The sequence below is a fragment of the Mustela erminea genome, chromosome 9 (genome assembly GCF_009829155.1).
Source record: "Mustela erminea isolate mMusErm1 chromosome 9, mMusErm1.Pri, whole genome shotgun sequence".
In the NCBI taxonomy this organism is placed as follows: domain Eukaryota; kingdom Metazoa; phylum Chordata; class Mammalia; order Carnivora; family Mustelidae; genus Mustela; species Mustela erminea.
The window spans coordinates 97088692-97104942 of record NC_045622.1 but is presented as its reverse complement, the minus strand read 5'-3'; the positions used below and the strand labels follow the sequence as shown (position 1 = coordinate 97104942).

Below are 16251 nucleotides of genomic sequence, written 5' to 3'. Positions count from 1 at the left end.
AAAAAAAAGTGTGAGAGGTGTTTTCTAAGTCATCTGTTGGAATGAGAGGGCTCAGGGCTGTATTCACAGAGCTGCTGGCAGTGCAAATAGCTTTGAATTATCGTTGGTTCTTCATTCTCAATTGTCAAAGCTCTTTGTTGCCTTTGTGAATAGCAGTCCGTTAAGAAGAGGTTCGTCCCTGTGAGAGCAGACTGCTGTCCTGGGACAGGACCAAATGGAAGTGTCTTTGTAGGAGAATGGGTCTTAAAACATGTGTTTTCTTTCTTGTAATTTAGGGATCATAGACGATATTTCTATGTAAACGAACAGTCGGGCGAGTCTCAGTGGGAGTTTCCAGATGGTGAGGAGGAGGAGGAAGAGAGCCAAGCGCAAGAAAGTAGAGACGAGACTCTTCCTAAACAGACTTCGAAAGACAAAACTGGCACTGAATCAAATTCTGCAGAATCATCTGAGAATTCCACAGGTGGGACAATTTACCCTGTACTAATTTGGAGAGAAATAACTTTTGGGGGAAAAAAATGACTTGTGTTAGTTGATACCATAAAAGAAGGAAATAAATCAAGAGTTTCTATTAAAAAATAGTGACTTGACATAAAATTGCAAGTTAATTCTGAAGAAAACTAAGGCAGTGACTACTTGGAAATCAGCATACTATTAATTTCAGACTTTGTTAAAATGTGAAATGATGAGCCAAAATATTTTGATTTTAAGAATGTCCTAGGGGCGCCTGGGTCGCTCAGTCATTAAACATCTGCCTTCAGCTCAGGTCATGATCCCCGGGTCCTGGGATCGAGCCCCTCATCAGGCTCCCCGCTCAGCAGGAAGCCTGCTTCTCCCTCTCCCACATTCCCTGCTTGTGTTCCCTCTCTCAGTGTCAAATAAATAAATAAAATATATTTTTTAAAAAGTGTCCCATAGGTGTTCCCTTCTACTTTTTAGATGGGATGCTTCCTGATTTTTGCATCATTTAATAAAGTGAATTAGATCTTAACAACAACAAAAAAAAATTGTCCCATGTCTGCAGACAAAACTGTGTATCCAGTAACAGGAATGCAAATTAATGTTAAGGAGCTAGTAGTTGAAATGTCAATATCTGCGTGGAGGTGATAATGGGGTTTTTGTTCTGCCATTCTACAGAAAGCTTCGTCTGTTGATACTGTAGCCTCATTTTTCCATTCCAGTATGCATGGTTGCTAAAATGTTTTGTATGGTTGCTAAAATGTTTTGACAAAATGGCATGAAACTATGACCATTGTTTCGGATAAGCAAAATAATAGATGGGGTGCAAATTGCCAACAGTATTCTAGTATAAAATGATCAGGATGGCTCTGAACCCATTTGAAGTTTTTATAGAGGTCTTACGTTTGTTGTATACATTTAAAAAACGGCTTTCACAGCTCCTTAGTTCTCTGAGAATCTTGAGAGTGCTAAAGAGAAGTGGCTTGATTTCTGCATTATGGAAGAAGATGCGTTTTTTTTTTTTTTTCTTTCCCTCTGGATCCACTGTTCTTAGAATAACAAAAATAAGTGAATAGTGAAGCATAGTCAGTACTATGATTAGCAACCATTTTGATCTGAAAAACGGGTAGCTGTTTGTTAAAATAATAGCAAATAAAGTAGGAGTCTATGGTTTGGCTTTTAAAAGAATAAACCTTTTGTAGATAAAGACATGGAATTTGTTGGTAACTTAGGGAGTGAAGAGCTGAATTTTTTTGTCCTCTGCTTATCAAAAATGATACTTTTTATTTATTTATTTAAGATTTTATTTATTTTTTTATTTGATAGAGCAAGAGAGGGAACACAAGCAGAAGTGGGAGAGGGAGAGCCAGGCTTCTTGCCAAGCAAGGAACGTGATGGGGGCTCGATCTCAGGACCCCTGGGATCATGACTAGAGCTGAACGTAGACGCTTAATGACTGAGCCACCCAGGCACCCCTTATTTTTTAAAAAGATTTTAGTTCTTTGAGAGAGAGAGAGAGATAGCGAGAGAGGGAATACAAGCAGGGGGAGTGGGAGAGGGAGAAGCTGACTTCCTATGGAGCTGGGAGCCCCATGTAGGGCTCGATCCCAGGACGCTGAGATCATAACCCAAGCCAAAGGCAGATGCTTAGTGACTGAGCCACCCAGGCAACCTGATTCTTCTGTATTTATTTGGCTCCCTGATCCCAAACAGAAAGTTCTGATAATGTACCAAATGAAAGTGGTTGTGTTACCAAATGATTTTGTTGATTTCTTAAATAGCCTAGGGATAAAAGCCACATTTGGCTACAGTGCTAATTTTGCACATAGCAAAGGGTATTTTGATTTTACTTCATATTTCAGAAATATATTTTCTCAAGTTAGAGTATTTTACTAACATTCTCACAAAGAGATTTTCTTTTGGTCCCCCCCCCCCCCCTTTCAATAGCAAAGATAGCTATGTCTCCTAAGTTGGTTTTATCACTTGTTTGCTTTTTAGTAGTTAGTGAACTGAAGAGGCTTGATGTAGTTCTGGGAAGAAGACTACTCCTGAGCACTGTCTGATGTCCCTTGTATGTTGCAGAGCTGAATATTCCAGGATTACTAATTCTTTAAGTGTTCTCTGAACACCTTAGACTTAAAAGTTATTTTTTCCTTTTGTTGATAACAAACACAGTTTACCATGTGGTAAAGGGAAGACTTGGAGACATTCCTGTCTGATTAAAACAAAACTAATTATGCTGTAGGAAAAAGCCACTGATAATCCTGCTTATATTCTTAAGCCTCTTTAATGAGAGCCACTAAAACTTTGATCAACTTGATTTAAGTAAAACCCAAGTCTTACACTAAGGTCTTTGGGATTTGAGAGTATTTCTGATTACTAGTTTAAGCATATAAAGGTTTAATATATTCTGTTGTCATTGTCATCTCAGCAGTGGTTAAAACCATCTTTTAAGAGAAAAATTACTACATTGTTCGGAGCAAGGAAGTTTCCAAGTTCTGTTCATTTTTTAATCCTTGTTCATTGTTCAAATTTAACATCTTGTCTCTAAAGACAAGTGATATCTAAAATGTTTGTCATTTATGTTAAATTTAGCTGCTTTTCAGAAGTCCATGGAATTTTTTGTATAATAACTTCTTTAAATTGTTAAACTGTCCTCTTGGTTCAAAATACTAAGCAAAAGTTTTCTCTTTGGAGCAATACAGGAAAACAGTAAAGGAAGCCTGCCTTCAAATAAAAACAAAGATGCATAGAAAAAAGTTGTTGAAGAGCTAAAAATTTGTGTCTCCACACTGTTTTAAACTTGTAGTTTTCAAATTTATTAGTGTATAGTAAAAGCTGTGTTTACCTTTAATCTCTACTTGAACTTTAGACTTAAATTTTACCTTAAATGGCAAAATATACCAACTGGGTTATATTTAGAAACAAAGAGAAGCAATATGCAATAGAACATCCTGGATATTCAAATGGATATTTTTAAAGTTTTTTGTGTCTAAGCTAAAGGAGATAATTATCAGTATTAAGATACAGCTTTTGTGTTTTGAGCAACTTAATATGGGATTCAGATATTAACCAGAAATGCTGCTTGTTTGCTGCTAAATTTATCAAGTCTAGTTTATCGCATATTTACACAAAGTTTAACTAATTCTGGTTGGCTTTGCTGGAGGTTGTAAACCACATTATTAAATTTGAACCTGTATTTCCTTGAGTTGCTTTGTGTAGCAGCACATTATCATCATAAGCATATCTATATTGCACTTTTAGATGAGAGTGTAAAATTTGACTTGCTAATTTATCTACCAGATGTTGTTGAAAGTTTAGAAGTTTGCTAAGTTATTAATTTTCAGTATTTATTTTCTTGGGTTTTGATGTGATCTTGACATTCTGTTATTACGTAATATAGTAGACTGCTTGGTCATACCTGGACTTTATTCATCTAAAAGTTAGTGTGTAAATTCTTATTAGATATGACCAAATACAAAAAAAAAAAAAAAAGATATGACCAAATACAAAAGTCAAATGAGGCAGTTGAAGTCTTTTAGCTGGAAAACTGCATTCTTGTTTTCTGGTGACTGTTTTTTTAGCACTCTTTTCCTTTAGTCAACTTCTCAAAATAATTACAGTGAATTTTGTGAATCATCCTTTTAAAGTCTTTTACAAAAATATATTATATATCTGCTCCATAAAAACTAAAGCTGTCCTAAAAGCCAAATGGTTTATGGTGGCTTTGAGAACCAGTGTGGTGTCTTTTGGGGCAACCAAGGTAATGGGTTATATCCTTGTTGAGAGACTTTGGTAATAGCACCCTTATTTAATCCACCTCTTTTGACCATGAAATATAACAGGTGATTACATTTGGATCTCTACTCTGTGAGAAGTGAGATTTATCTAGCTGTGATTTCTAAAGCTCTTAGACCTCTGTCATTTCACCAGGACTTCTTGGTAAAATAGCACTAGACTCGGAGTCAGACCTGGCCACTGAGCGCTGTATGATCTTAGGCAAGTCATTTTCCTCCTGGGTTTCATTACCTTTGAAATGAGAGAGTTGAACTAGATGATTTCTCATGTCTCTTCTACTCCTAAATTCTATGATTTTTAGGGAGAAAATTCCCTTCAGCATTCCTGGGATATATATCTAATAGTCCCATATATTGTGAAACTTCCCTATTGACGATAAAGAGGGATGGGGAAGGCTACAAGTAAGTATATCCTCCTATTTTCTTTAACCCTTAAAGCTTTTCCCAGGAGAGAAAGGAAAAGAATTAACTGGCTTTTGCAGAATTTGAGAACTGATTCTGCAGCTTTTTACTTATAATTTCTTTTTAACTCAGACTCCAGCTTCAATTTCACATCCTTTGGGTCTTCAAACACCTTTTCATGTGTGCCTTCGTTAATCATGTACCTTGAAGATTTGTGGTTCTAAATTTCCCTTTTCTCATTACAAAAAAATTGCCCTTCTTGATTAGTGTTGCTGTGATTCAGCAAGTGTAACTCATTAAAAGGTGCAAAGGAATGATAAAGTTGACAAAGAGCACCTTGCAGATGGATTTTTAAAACCTAGTAACTCAAATTAATTAAAATAAGTAGAATTCAGAACAGTTGCTTTGAATGAGTGCTTCTCTGGGTCATTCCCAATCAGTCATCTAGCTCGCTTAAAAATAAAATAACATGGAATCAGCATTGTAAATGCACATTATTCATTCCCCTCTTCGTTTCTGAAGTAAAAAAGACCCAGAGTGTTTCTTCTAGTTGTATATGTTGAAACTGTGAATGTTTGAAATAAGAAACATCAGTGTCAAATGACCAGATTGCTCATTGAGTTGATGTGGTGTGCTTCATTTATTCATCCATAAATCTGGACCCAAAGAACAAAACTAGTATATAATATTGCTGGGGCAAGTACTAACTGGGAGGTGCATAAATTCATCTTTCTATTGTAGTCATTTTTGAACTGAATTGCTTAATATTTCAGTGACCTCAGTGTAGAGTAGATGCCTGCGGGTCTGATTTTGTCTCACTAGTCACTTGAACATTGGTGAGAATGTAAGCCACAGAGTTTTTGTCTTGCCTTTGCCCTGACTCCTGTTTGTTTTTGTAGGTTCTCTTTGTAAAGAGTCCTTTTCTGGCCAAGTTTCTTCTTCATCACTCATGCCACTTACTCCATTTTGGACCCTCCTTCAGTCAAATGTGCCTGTGCTTCAACCTCCATTACCTTTGGAAATGCCACCACCTCCACCTCCGCCTCCAGAATCCCCTCCTCCCCCTCCCCCGCCCCCTCCTCCTGTAGAAGATGGTGAGATCCAGGAGGTAGAGATGGAGGATGAGGGAAGCGAGGAGCCTCCTGCCCCAGGAACAGAGGAGGATACTCCATTGAAACCTTCGACACAAACCACAGTTGTAACTAGCCAGGTGAGAAGTACTGTTTGGCATTCTGAAGAGTTTCTGGGGACTGGGGCATGATTTGACACCATGTTTTGTTTTAGAAGAGGACGTTTAATCAGAACTTTCAGCCACTAACTAGATTCTCTTTGTTTCAGAGTTCAGTTGACTCTACTGTCTCAAGTTCGCCTTCCACTAAAGCAGTAAAAAGAAAAGCTACAGAAATTAGTACTGCAGTAGTTCAGAGATCAGCTACCATCGGTAGTTCTCCGGTACTCTACAGCCAGTCAGCTATAGCTGCAGGTAAACCTTGTGATTAAAATGTTTTCCTTAGTGTGTTATATCTTTGTTTTCAGGATTGGATGTCAGGTAAAGGCTTTTCACTTCATTATTTTGTTTATATAGATGCCACACCCAGTGTGGAGCCCAATGTGGGGCTTCAACTCAACAACCTTGAGATCAAGAGTCCAACACTTAACCACTGAGCTACCCACGCACCCCAAAGTCTTCATTTTAAAAACTCTTTCTAGGGGTACCTGGGTGGCTTGGTCATTAAGCGGCTGCCTTCAGCTCAGGTCATGATCCCGGTGTCCTGGGATCAACCCCCGCATCGGGCTCCTTGCTCAGTGGGAGGCCTGCTTCTCCCTCTCTCACTCCCCCTGCTTGTGTTCCCTCTCTCGCTGAGTCTCTGTCAAATAAATAAAATCTTAAAAACAAAACAAACAAAAAAAAAAACAAAAATCTCTTTCTGTATATATCTTCTAGTTACTGAAAACTATTGTGTATCCTTCCAGATTGTTTTCTGTGCACTTATATGACTTCAGTAATTTTGATGTTTAAGTACCGTACCGTGCTCAGCTGGGTGCCTGGCTGGCTTATTTGGTAGAGCATGCAACTCTTGAACTCAGGATCAAGAGTCAGTCTATCTATTTATCTATTTATTTATTTTTAAGATTTTATTTATTTGTCAGAGCACAAGCAGGGGGAGTAGCAGGCAGAGAGAGAAGCAGGCTCCCAGCTGAGCAAGGAGCCCAGTGTGGGACTCAATCCCAGGACGCTGGGATCATGACCTCACCCAAAGGCCAGCGCTTAACTGCCTGAGCCACCCAGGTGCTCCTGTGGCTATATATATATATATATATATATATAGTTTTTTTTTAAGATTTATTTAGTTGAGAGTTGGGGAGGAGGAGAGTGAAAGAAATCCTCAGGCAGACTCCCTGCTGAGTGTGGAGCCCAGCGCAGGCCTTGATCTCACCTTCCAGAGATTATGACCTGACTCAGACATTTAACCAACTGAGTCACCCAGGTGCCCTATGGCTATATTTTTTGAGGAAAAGGTGTACTGACATTTCATAGGTGATCTAACCCCCAGTTCTCTTTTCTGTCTTTTCCTCATTTTTGCTTGTCACAATATCCTTTTTACAGTCTTGTTTTATGTTTTCTGTGTTAGGTCACCAGGCAGCAGGGATTGGACACCAGTCTGCAGGGATTGGACACCAGGCACTATCAGTTAGCCATCCAGCAACAGGAATGGGTCATCAGGCCAGAGGAATGAGCCTGCAGTCAAATTACCTAGGACTGGCATCAGCTTCTGCAATTATGAGCTACACGGAATGTTCTGTCCCAATGGCAGTGACTGCTCCCACACTGCAGCCAGTCCAAGCCCGAGGTGCTGTGCCTACCACTGCCATTATTGAACCACCACCACCTCCTCCTCCTCCTCCTCCTCCACCACCACCACCAGCTCCCAAAGTGCCACCACCTGAGAAGACCAAAAAAGGAAAGAAAGATAAGGTAGAGTAAATCTAAGTTTCTATTTTAAAAATATTTTAGGGTACTTAGGTGGCTCAGTTGGGTGACTGCCTTTTGCTTGGGTCATGCGTGATCCTGGAGTCCTAGGATCAAGTCCCGACTCAGGCTCCCTGCTGAGCAGGGAGTCTGCTTCTCCCTCCAACCCTTTCCCCTCTCATGCTGTCTGTCTCTCTCTCAAACAAAATTTAAAAAAAAAAATTTTTTTTTAGAGCACCTAGGTGGCCCAGTCAGTTAAACATCTGCCTTCAGGTCATGACGCTCAACTGACTGAGCCACCCAGGTGCCCCATGATTCTATTTTTTTATATCCATTCTGGCAGTATAGGACTTTTAATTGGAGAATTTTGTTTAGATCAGTAAATGACAAATTTATTATCAGTAGTGACTAAAAGGGGAGGACCTATCACTACCATTTTGTTACCTGTTTTCTGTAGATCTTATAAAGCTTTTTATCCTCATTTCTTCTCTAATTGCTGCCTTTTGTGTTTAGTTGACTTTTTTTTACAGTGACACATTTTGATTCCCTTGTCATTTCTTTTTGCATATATTCTATGTTTATTTCTTTGTGGTTATTGTGGGTATTATATATAATGTGCTGAAGTTACAATAATCTATTTTAAACTAATACACTGCACTGCAGACAAAAAACTATATAGCTGCACCCCACTCCATTATTGGTGTTATAAATTACGTCTTTATATATTGTACCCATTAATGTAGTTTTAAAATTATTTTTATGCTTTGCCTTTTAAATTTTTAGAAGAGTAAGAAGTAGAGTTACAAACCAAAATCATAATCATACTGGTTTTTATATTCGTTCATGTATTTACCTTTACCAGAAAATTTTATATTTTTGTATGACTAGTTACCTTCTGGCATCTTTTTATTTCAACTTGAAGGATTCCACTCCCTTAAGCGTTTTTTACAAGGCAAGTCAAGCAGTAAGGAACTCCCTCAGCTTTTGTTAATTTTGGGAACATCTTAAATTTTTTTCTTTTTATTTTTTTTTTTAAGATTTTATTTATTTATTTGACAGAGAGAAATTACAAGTACACTGAGAGGCAGGCAGAGAGAGAGAGAAGGAAGCAGGCTCCCTGCTGAGCAGAGAGCCCGATGCGGGACTTGATCCTAGAACCCTGAGATCATGACCTGAGCTGAAGGCAGCGGCTTAACCCACTGAGCCACCCAGGCGCGCCTTTTTTCTTATTTTTGAAGGAAAGTGTCGCCTGGTATAGAATTCTGAATTGGCTGCTGCTGCTTTTTTTTTTTTTTTTTTTTTTTTTTTTAATATTTTATTTATTTATTTGACAGAGATCACAAGTAGGCAGAGAGAGAAAGGTGGAAGCAGGCTCTCCGCAGAGCAGAGAGCCCGATGCGGGGCTCGATCCCAGGACCCTGGGATCATGACCTGAGCCGAAGGCAGAGGCTTTAACCCACTGAGCCACCCAGGCACCCCGGCCTATGTCATTTCTGCCAGAAATCCTCTAATAATCTTATCGAGGATCCCTTGTATATGACAAGTCACTTTTTTTTTTTTTTCCCTTGCTTTTAGATTCTCTTTGGCTTTTGACAAGTTATGTCACAGTTTGGTCTTTTAGGATTTATACCACATGAAGTTTGTTAGGCCTCTTGGATATGTATATCCATGTCTTAAATTTGGGAAGTTTTTGCCTATTTTTTTTTTTCCTTTCACTTTTGTTTTTGTAATTAAAAACTTTTTTTAAAGATTTTATTTATTTGACAGAGCGTGAGCACACAACCGGGGGAACAGCAGGGAAGGAAAGGGAAAAGCAGGCTCACCAGAGCAGGGAGCCTGATGTAGGGCTCAGTTCTCAGACCCTGGGATCATGACCTGAGCCAAAAAGAGAAGCTTAACAACGGAGCCTGACTGAGCCTCCTCCCTACTTTTTTAGAAGTAGTTCCATACCCAGCATGGAGCCCAGTATGGGGCTTGAACTCATGACCCTGAGAACAAGATCTGAGTTGATATCAAGAGTCAGATGCTTAAGTGATTGAGCCATCCAGGCACCCTTTAGCCTTTTTTTTTTTTTTTTTTTTTTTTTAGATTTTGTTTACTTATTTTTCAGAGAGACAGTACAGGCAGGCAGAGTGGCAGGCAGAGGGAGAAGCAGGCTCCTAGCAGAACAAGGAGCCTGATGTGGGACTTGATCCCAGGACACTGGGATCATGACCTGCGCTGAAGGCAGAGGCTTAACCAACTGAGCCTCCCAGGTGTCTCACCCTGTGGCTATTTTTAAAATGAGTTTTGCCCTTTTCTTTCCATCCTCCTGGGACTTCCATAATGCATATGTTGGTCCACTTAAGGGTGTATTATAAGTCACTTAAGCCCTGTTCACTTTGCTTCATTCTTTTTCCTTTTTGCTTTGCAGACTCAGTAATTTAAAATGACCTACCATGGGGGCGCCTGGGTGGCTCAGTGGGTTAAAGCCTCTGCCTTCGGCTCAGGTCATGATCCCAGGGTGCTGGGATTGGGCCCTGCTTTGGGCTCTCTGCTCAGTGGGGAGCCTGCTTCCCCCTCTCTCTCTGCCTGCCTCTCTGCCTACTTGTAATCTCTGCCTGTCAAATAAATAAAATCTTTTATTTTTATTTTTTTTATTTTATTTTTTTTTTTTAAAGATTTTTATTTTATTTATTTGACAGATAGAGATCACAAGTAGGCAGAGAGGCAGCCAGAGAGAGAGAGAGGAGGAAGCAGGCTCCCCGCTGAGCAGAGAGCCCGATGCGGGACTCGATCCCAGGACCCTGAGATCATGACCTGAGCCGAAGGCAGCGGCTTAACCCACTGAGCCACCCAGGCGCCCTAAATAAAATCTTTTAAAAAAAAAGATTAAAAAAATAAAATGACCTACCATGAATTTTACTGATCCTTTCTTCTGCCTATCAGAGTCTGCTGTTGAGCTAATGAATTTTTTAGTTCACATTTTTCAACTTCAGAATTTTTATCTGCTTTGGATTTTTTTTTTAATATCTATCTCTTTGTTGATAATCTCATCTTGTTTATGTATAACTTTCCTGATTTCCTTTAGTTCTTTGCTGGTGTTTTCCTTTAGCTTGGGGCACATTTAAAACTTTTCTTTTTCTTAATTTTATACTTTTTTTTTTTTTTTTTTTTTTAAGATTATTTATTTATTTATTTGACAGAGAGAAACACAACCAGAAAGGGAACACTAGCAGGTGGAGTGGGAGAGGGAGAAGCAGGCTTCCTCCTGCGTGGGGATTCCAATATGGGGCTCAGTCCCAGAACCCTGGGATCATGACCTAAGCTGAAGGCAGACACTTAACAACTGAGTCACCCAGGCATCCCGAGCACTTTTAAGACAACTGTTTTGACGTCTTTGTCTAGTATGTCTTCAGCATGTGTTTATGGTTGGTTTCTAGAAATTTTCTTTTCTTTGAATGGGTGTGTTTCCTAGTTTCCCAGTTTTGTGATTTTTTTTTTCCCTGTGTTGAAAATTAGGCATTTGAGAAAACAACTCTGTCTCCCAGTCTTTGTAGCCTTGCTATATTTGTGGAAAGAACTTCATTAATGAGCCCTGTACGAAGGCTCAAGATCTTTTGGGCCTTTTCTGGACATTCGTATTTCCTGGATTTATGCTTTCCTTTTTTTCTCATTCCCCTGTATACATTTAATTTTAATTTTAATTTTCCGGAGAGTCTCACATCTGGCTTTTAGGAGCCTTACATGCTGTATAGTATTCTTCTGCCCCTAATCTCTTGCTTCCAGGCGTCCACATGACTGCAGTTTCCACATGGTTTTCGCATGTCATAATACCTGCCACTGCCTTTCATGGCTTCCAGCCTGAAATCCAGCAAAACATATTGCCATTCCTACTTGAGCTCTCAGTTAGGCAGTTAAAAGAAACCAGTCCTTCAGGCATCCACAGCCAGGATAGAACATTCCATTCTTTTCCTTCCCTCCTAAAGGAGGGAACTGAGAATTGGCTATTTCACCCCAACCATGTGGGAGAGGGTGGTTCACATAGGCAAGCAGACAGGCCACAGAATTTCCTATTGTTTTGAGTGGGGCTACTACTACTACTAAACTACTTGTTTTTTCACCAAGATTTTGTCTGTACATAATCTCTGCACCCAGTATGGGGCTCAGACTTAAAGCTCTGAGATTAGAAGTCATATGCTCTACCTACTGAGCCAGCCAGGCACCCGAAGTTTGGCTTCTGATTGAGTGTTCTCTTGGTTGCTGTAGATCTTTAGTTCATTTCCAGAGTTCCTATAAAGCCATTTTAGTCAGTTTTTGTTTACAGTAATATTTCTGTGAGGAAACAGGGTTTGGAGATATCATTCTGATGTCATGTCACACTCACGGCCACTTTGAATGTCCTGATTACCCAAAAAAACTTTCTTTCTTTCTTTCTTTTTTTCCCCCCCAAAGATTTTATTCATTTGGCAGAGAGACCGTGAGAGAGAGGGACTATAAGCAGGGGGAGTGGAAGAGGGAGAAGCCGGCCTCCTGCTGAGTGGGGAGCCTGACACAGGGCTGATCCCAGGACCGTGGGATCATGACCTGAGCCAAAGGTGGACGCTTAACAGCTGAGCCACCCAGGTGCCCTGCAAAACCAAACACCAACTTTCTCATCAGCTTTTGTCCTTTGTGTTAGCACTTTCTCTTCTACCTCAACTTTATAATCTTTTGCTTTGAGGATTAACAGGGCAAATTCATTTGCCTTACAGTGGTTCAAAGAATCTTCTTGAATGGGTTCTGCATTCACACAAAATAGATAATGTTTCCAGATTAAACCATTTGTCCAACTTGGTACCATGTTTTCAGACAGAAATTACCTGGACATGAAGTGAATATTAGAGCAGTCAATAATAACAAGACAGTGTGTAAAGTAGACCAATGTCAATCTCTACACCAAAGTATACACAGCTCTCCTGAGTCAAAATACTGTTTACCACCTCCCTGCCTTTACTTTGTCCACCAGTCCCAATACTGTTTGCTCTTTACACAATGAAATGTTAGAACAACCAGTTCTCGGGAATCATTTATCTTCTGAAGCCTTCCTTGACACCCTTTTTCTGACCCACCAGACATAATTGCTTCTGCCTCTTTTACTGCAGTAATTTTTTAGCCAGTCATGCTTCTGTGGTCTTGAAAAATCTGGAATTCTAACTTGGTAATGTATTATTTTTATATACTTAATATTGAAACAGATGATGGCCTCTGTTGTGTATAGGCCATTTTAAAAGAATATAAAATGGAGGCACCTGAGTGGCCCAGTCACTTGTGTCTGACTCTCTGTTTCAGCACAGGTAATGATCTCAGTGTCCTGAAATTGAGCTCCACGTGTGGCTTCATGCTTAGCGCAGCGTCTGCCTGGAATTCTCTGTCTTCTTCCTCTGCCCCTCTTCTTTATGTGTTGCATGTGTGTGCTGTCTCTCTCTAAAATAAGTAAATAAAATCTTTTTTTTTTTTTTTTTTTAAGATTTATTTATTTATTTGACAGACAGAGATCACAAGTAGGCAGAGAGGCAGAGAGAGAGAGGAGGAAGCAGGCTTCCCGCTGAGCAGAGAGCCCGATGCGGGGCTCGATCCCAAGACCCTGGGATCATGACCTGAGCCCAAAGCAGAGGCTTTAACCCACTGAGCCACCCAGGCGCCCCAGTAAATAAAATCTTAAAAAAAAAAAAAAAATAGGGGCGCCTGGGTGGCTCAGTTGGTTAAGAATCCAGCTTTTGATCTCAACCCTGATCTTGATTCCAGGGTTATGAGTTCAAGCGCCAGATGGGCTCCCTGCTGGGCATGGAGTCTACTTTAAAATATATATATATAAAATACTCAGTGCCTCATGTTCGGGAATATTTGAAATACATGTTTTCAATCTTTTTTTTCCTTAAGATTTTATTTGAGAGAGAGTGCAAGTGGTGGGGAGGGGCAGAGGCAGAGGGAGAAGCAGACTCCCAGCTGAGCAGGGAGTCCATCCCAGGACCCTGAGATCACAACCTGAGCCGAAAACAGAGCTTTAACCAACTGAACCACCCAGGCGCCCCAGTTTTCAGTCTTTTTGCTAAAGAGTTTTGTGTACAGCTTACTAGAAAATAAGTCCTAACCATTCAGTCTTTCTTCATCTGACTTCAGTGTTCCCCTGTGAAAATGTGCTTAAACAGCCAATGTAACTCTATATCCATGGTTTTGATTGTGATTGGCAATAAACTTCTAAAACATAACTAATTTTCCCATGACTGATAGGAATCACGGGATAAAAAAATTTTTTTCACAAAGCCCAATAGAAGTCAAAATGAAACAAGAGTAACTCTACCCGGAGCTATGTTTTTTTGTGTGTGTTTTTTTTAAGATTTTATTTATTTATTTGACAGAGATCACAAGTAGGCAGAGAAGCTGGCAGAGTTGGGGGAGGGAAGCAAGCTCCCCGCTGAGCAGAGACTCTGATGCGGGGCTCGATCCAGGACCCCTGGATCATGACCTGAGCTGAAGGCAGAGGCTTTAGCCCACTGAGCCACCCAGGCGCCCCATGAGCTTTGTTCTTTAATCATGGTTGCCAATGTTCAGTGAAAGATGATACCTCATTGAGCCCTCTGTGTTCATGTGACCATTATTAGTTCATGTTACTTTTGACTCAGTTGGTTCCCTGCTAAGCCAGAGTGGGCTGTTCTGGAGCTTGCAGGAAGGGGGTGTATACAGTGTGAGAGCCTGTATCACAGGTGAAAGGACAGACTGGAACATGGGAACGTGTGTGGAAACTAAAGGTGTCTGCACAACAGATGAGCACTCATTTCCCCCAGAAAGTTAAGAACTCTAAGTTACAGTCCAAATAGGGTATTGAGTTACCAGGGAGCTACATAACAGAAGAAAGACTAAAATATGAAACTTATTTTCTCAGATTTTTGAAGACAAGAAATGTCTCACAAGTGCAGACTGGAAAAACAGGTTGGGCCCCCACATCCAGTCCAGAGTGAGCACAGCAGCAGGTATTCACACCTACCACCTGTGTGCCTGCTGGTCGTGCTTATGGTGTGGGACCTGGTCAGGTCTTCAGACACAGCTCTGCTGCTCTTCAAAATACAGGGATAAAATATTTTAATGCATATGATTTGTCAGACATTCTCCTTAGAAGCTTGGGATTCAGTAGAGAGTCAAACAAACAAATCCTGTTTTTGTGGAGATTCCCTCCTGGAGGGCTGGAGAAGAGAGGGAACGGGGAGACAAATAAACAAGTATGTGCATATTTGGTGCTTAAAATGCAGTGAGAAAAAATAAGCAGTGTTAGAGGACAAAAAGTGGTCTTTGGGAGGTGGTGTTGTCTCCTATAGGGTGGTCAGGGAAGGCCTCTTCGCTAGAGTGCCATTGATCAGAGGCCTGAAGGTGATAATAGAGCAAACCATGTTGGACATCTGCAGGTACAATTTTGTTAAGTATCACCAGGATTTTTTTTTTTTTTTTTACTATGAAAGTACATACTTATTTTAGATGATTTAGAAAATGAAGATGAGCCAAAAGAAGAAAAATAAGAACTCCTCTTAGAACTGATGTTATTAATATTTTGATGTATCTCCTTGCTTTTTTAGTATTTGTTGCCATTGACTATGTTGCTCTTTCCAGGAAAGCTGGCCATTTATTTCTCAGCTGTTTTTCACTTGATGTAAACAGGGCATCTGTTTAAAATTTGCCAAAGGAAACACAGTAATTCTGAGTTGAGATAAAAGGCAACAGTTTTGAATTCCATAAAATAATGAGGCTAAAGGAAATTTCGTTTTCTGACCTGATTTAATAAAAACATACTTAAAGTTTTTAGATTTTTTTTTATAGTTTTTAGATTTTCAGCCAAGCATTAATTAAGTTTATAGTTAGTAGAGATTTTTGACCAAGAACTTATAATGGATTTATTTTGTTTCTGTCCTTTTGATTTTAAAGTCCCTTTATTCCTTGGATCTAAGAAGAGATCTTGATCTTACATGGGTCTCATTTCCATATTTTATGTATTATTTTCTTTTTGACCTTTAACCTTTGCTCTAGGCAAAGAAGAGTAAAACCAAAATGCCCTCTCTGGTAAAGAAGTGGCAGAGTATCCAACGTGAGTTAGATGAAGAGGAGAACTCTAGTTCTAGTGAAGAGGACCGGGAATCAACTGCACAGAAGCGAATCGAAGAGTGGAAACAGCAGCAGCTGGTCAGGTAAAAAGAAACCACAGATGAGAGTGGGTTGTGGTGATGGTTTTAGAGCAGTCGTCATATTCTTTGAATCACAGTCCTTAACTTTTTTTTTTTTTTTTTTTTTTCAAACTTACCTAAAGGTTCATAATTCATAGTAATGTTTATTTCCCCATAAAAATTATGATTTACCCTTTTTCAGAGTTAGAAATACCAAGGTTTTAACACTTTATGCTACTGATTGTTCCTCTTAAGCAAAGGAGCATCTTTAACTCTGAGCATACCAGGAAAAACAGATCCCCTTTTACCAAGTAGACCCAATAGACGCTTTTATAACTTTTTAAAAAATTATTTTACAATAATTTACAGAAGTTAAAAGGACGGGGGGCTGGCTCAGTCGGTGGAGAATGGGACTCTTGATCTGGGGATTGGGATTTTGAGTTCAAGCCCC

At 39.7% G+C, this 16251-nt stretch overlaps 1 protein-coding gene across 1 annotated transcript in view; it reads left to right on the top strand.

Moving 5' to 3' along the window:
- Window positions 1-16251, top strand: part of FNBP4 (formin binding protein 4) — a 41287-nt gene that overhangs the window by 21237 nt on the left and 3799 nt on the right. Inside the window, exons 12-16 of the mRNA XM_032356696.1 lie at window positions 276-463; window positions 5558-5868; window positions 5997-6141; window positions 7292-7635; window positions 15667-15824. Coding sequence (XP_032212587.1) covers window positions 276-463; window positions 5558-5868; window positions 5997-6141; window positions 7292-7635; window positions 15667-15824 — 1146 coding nt within the window. The remainder of the gene's footprint in view (window positions 1-275; window positions 464-5557; window positions 5869-5996; window positions 6142-7291; window positions 7636-15666; window positions 15825-16251) is intronic.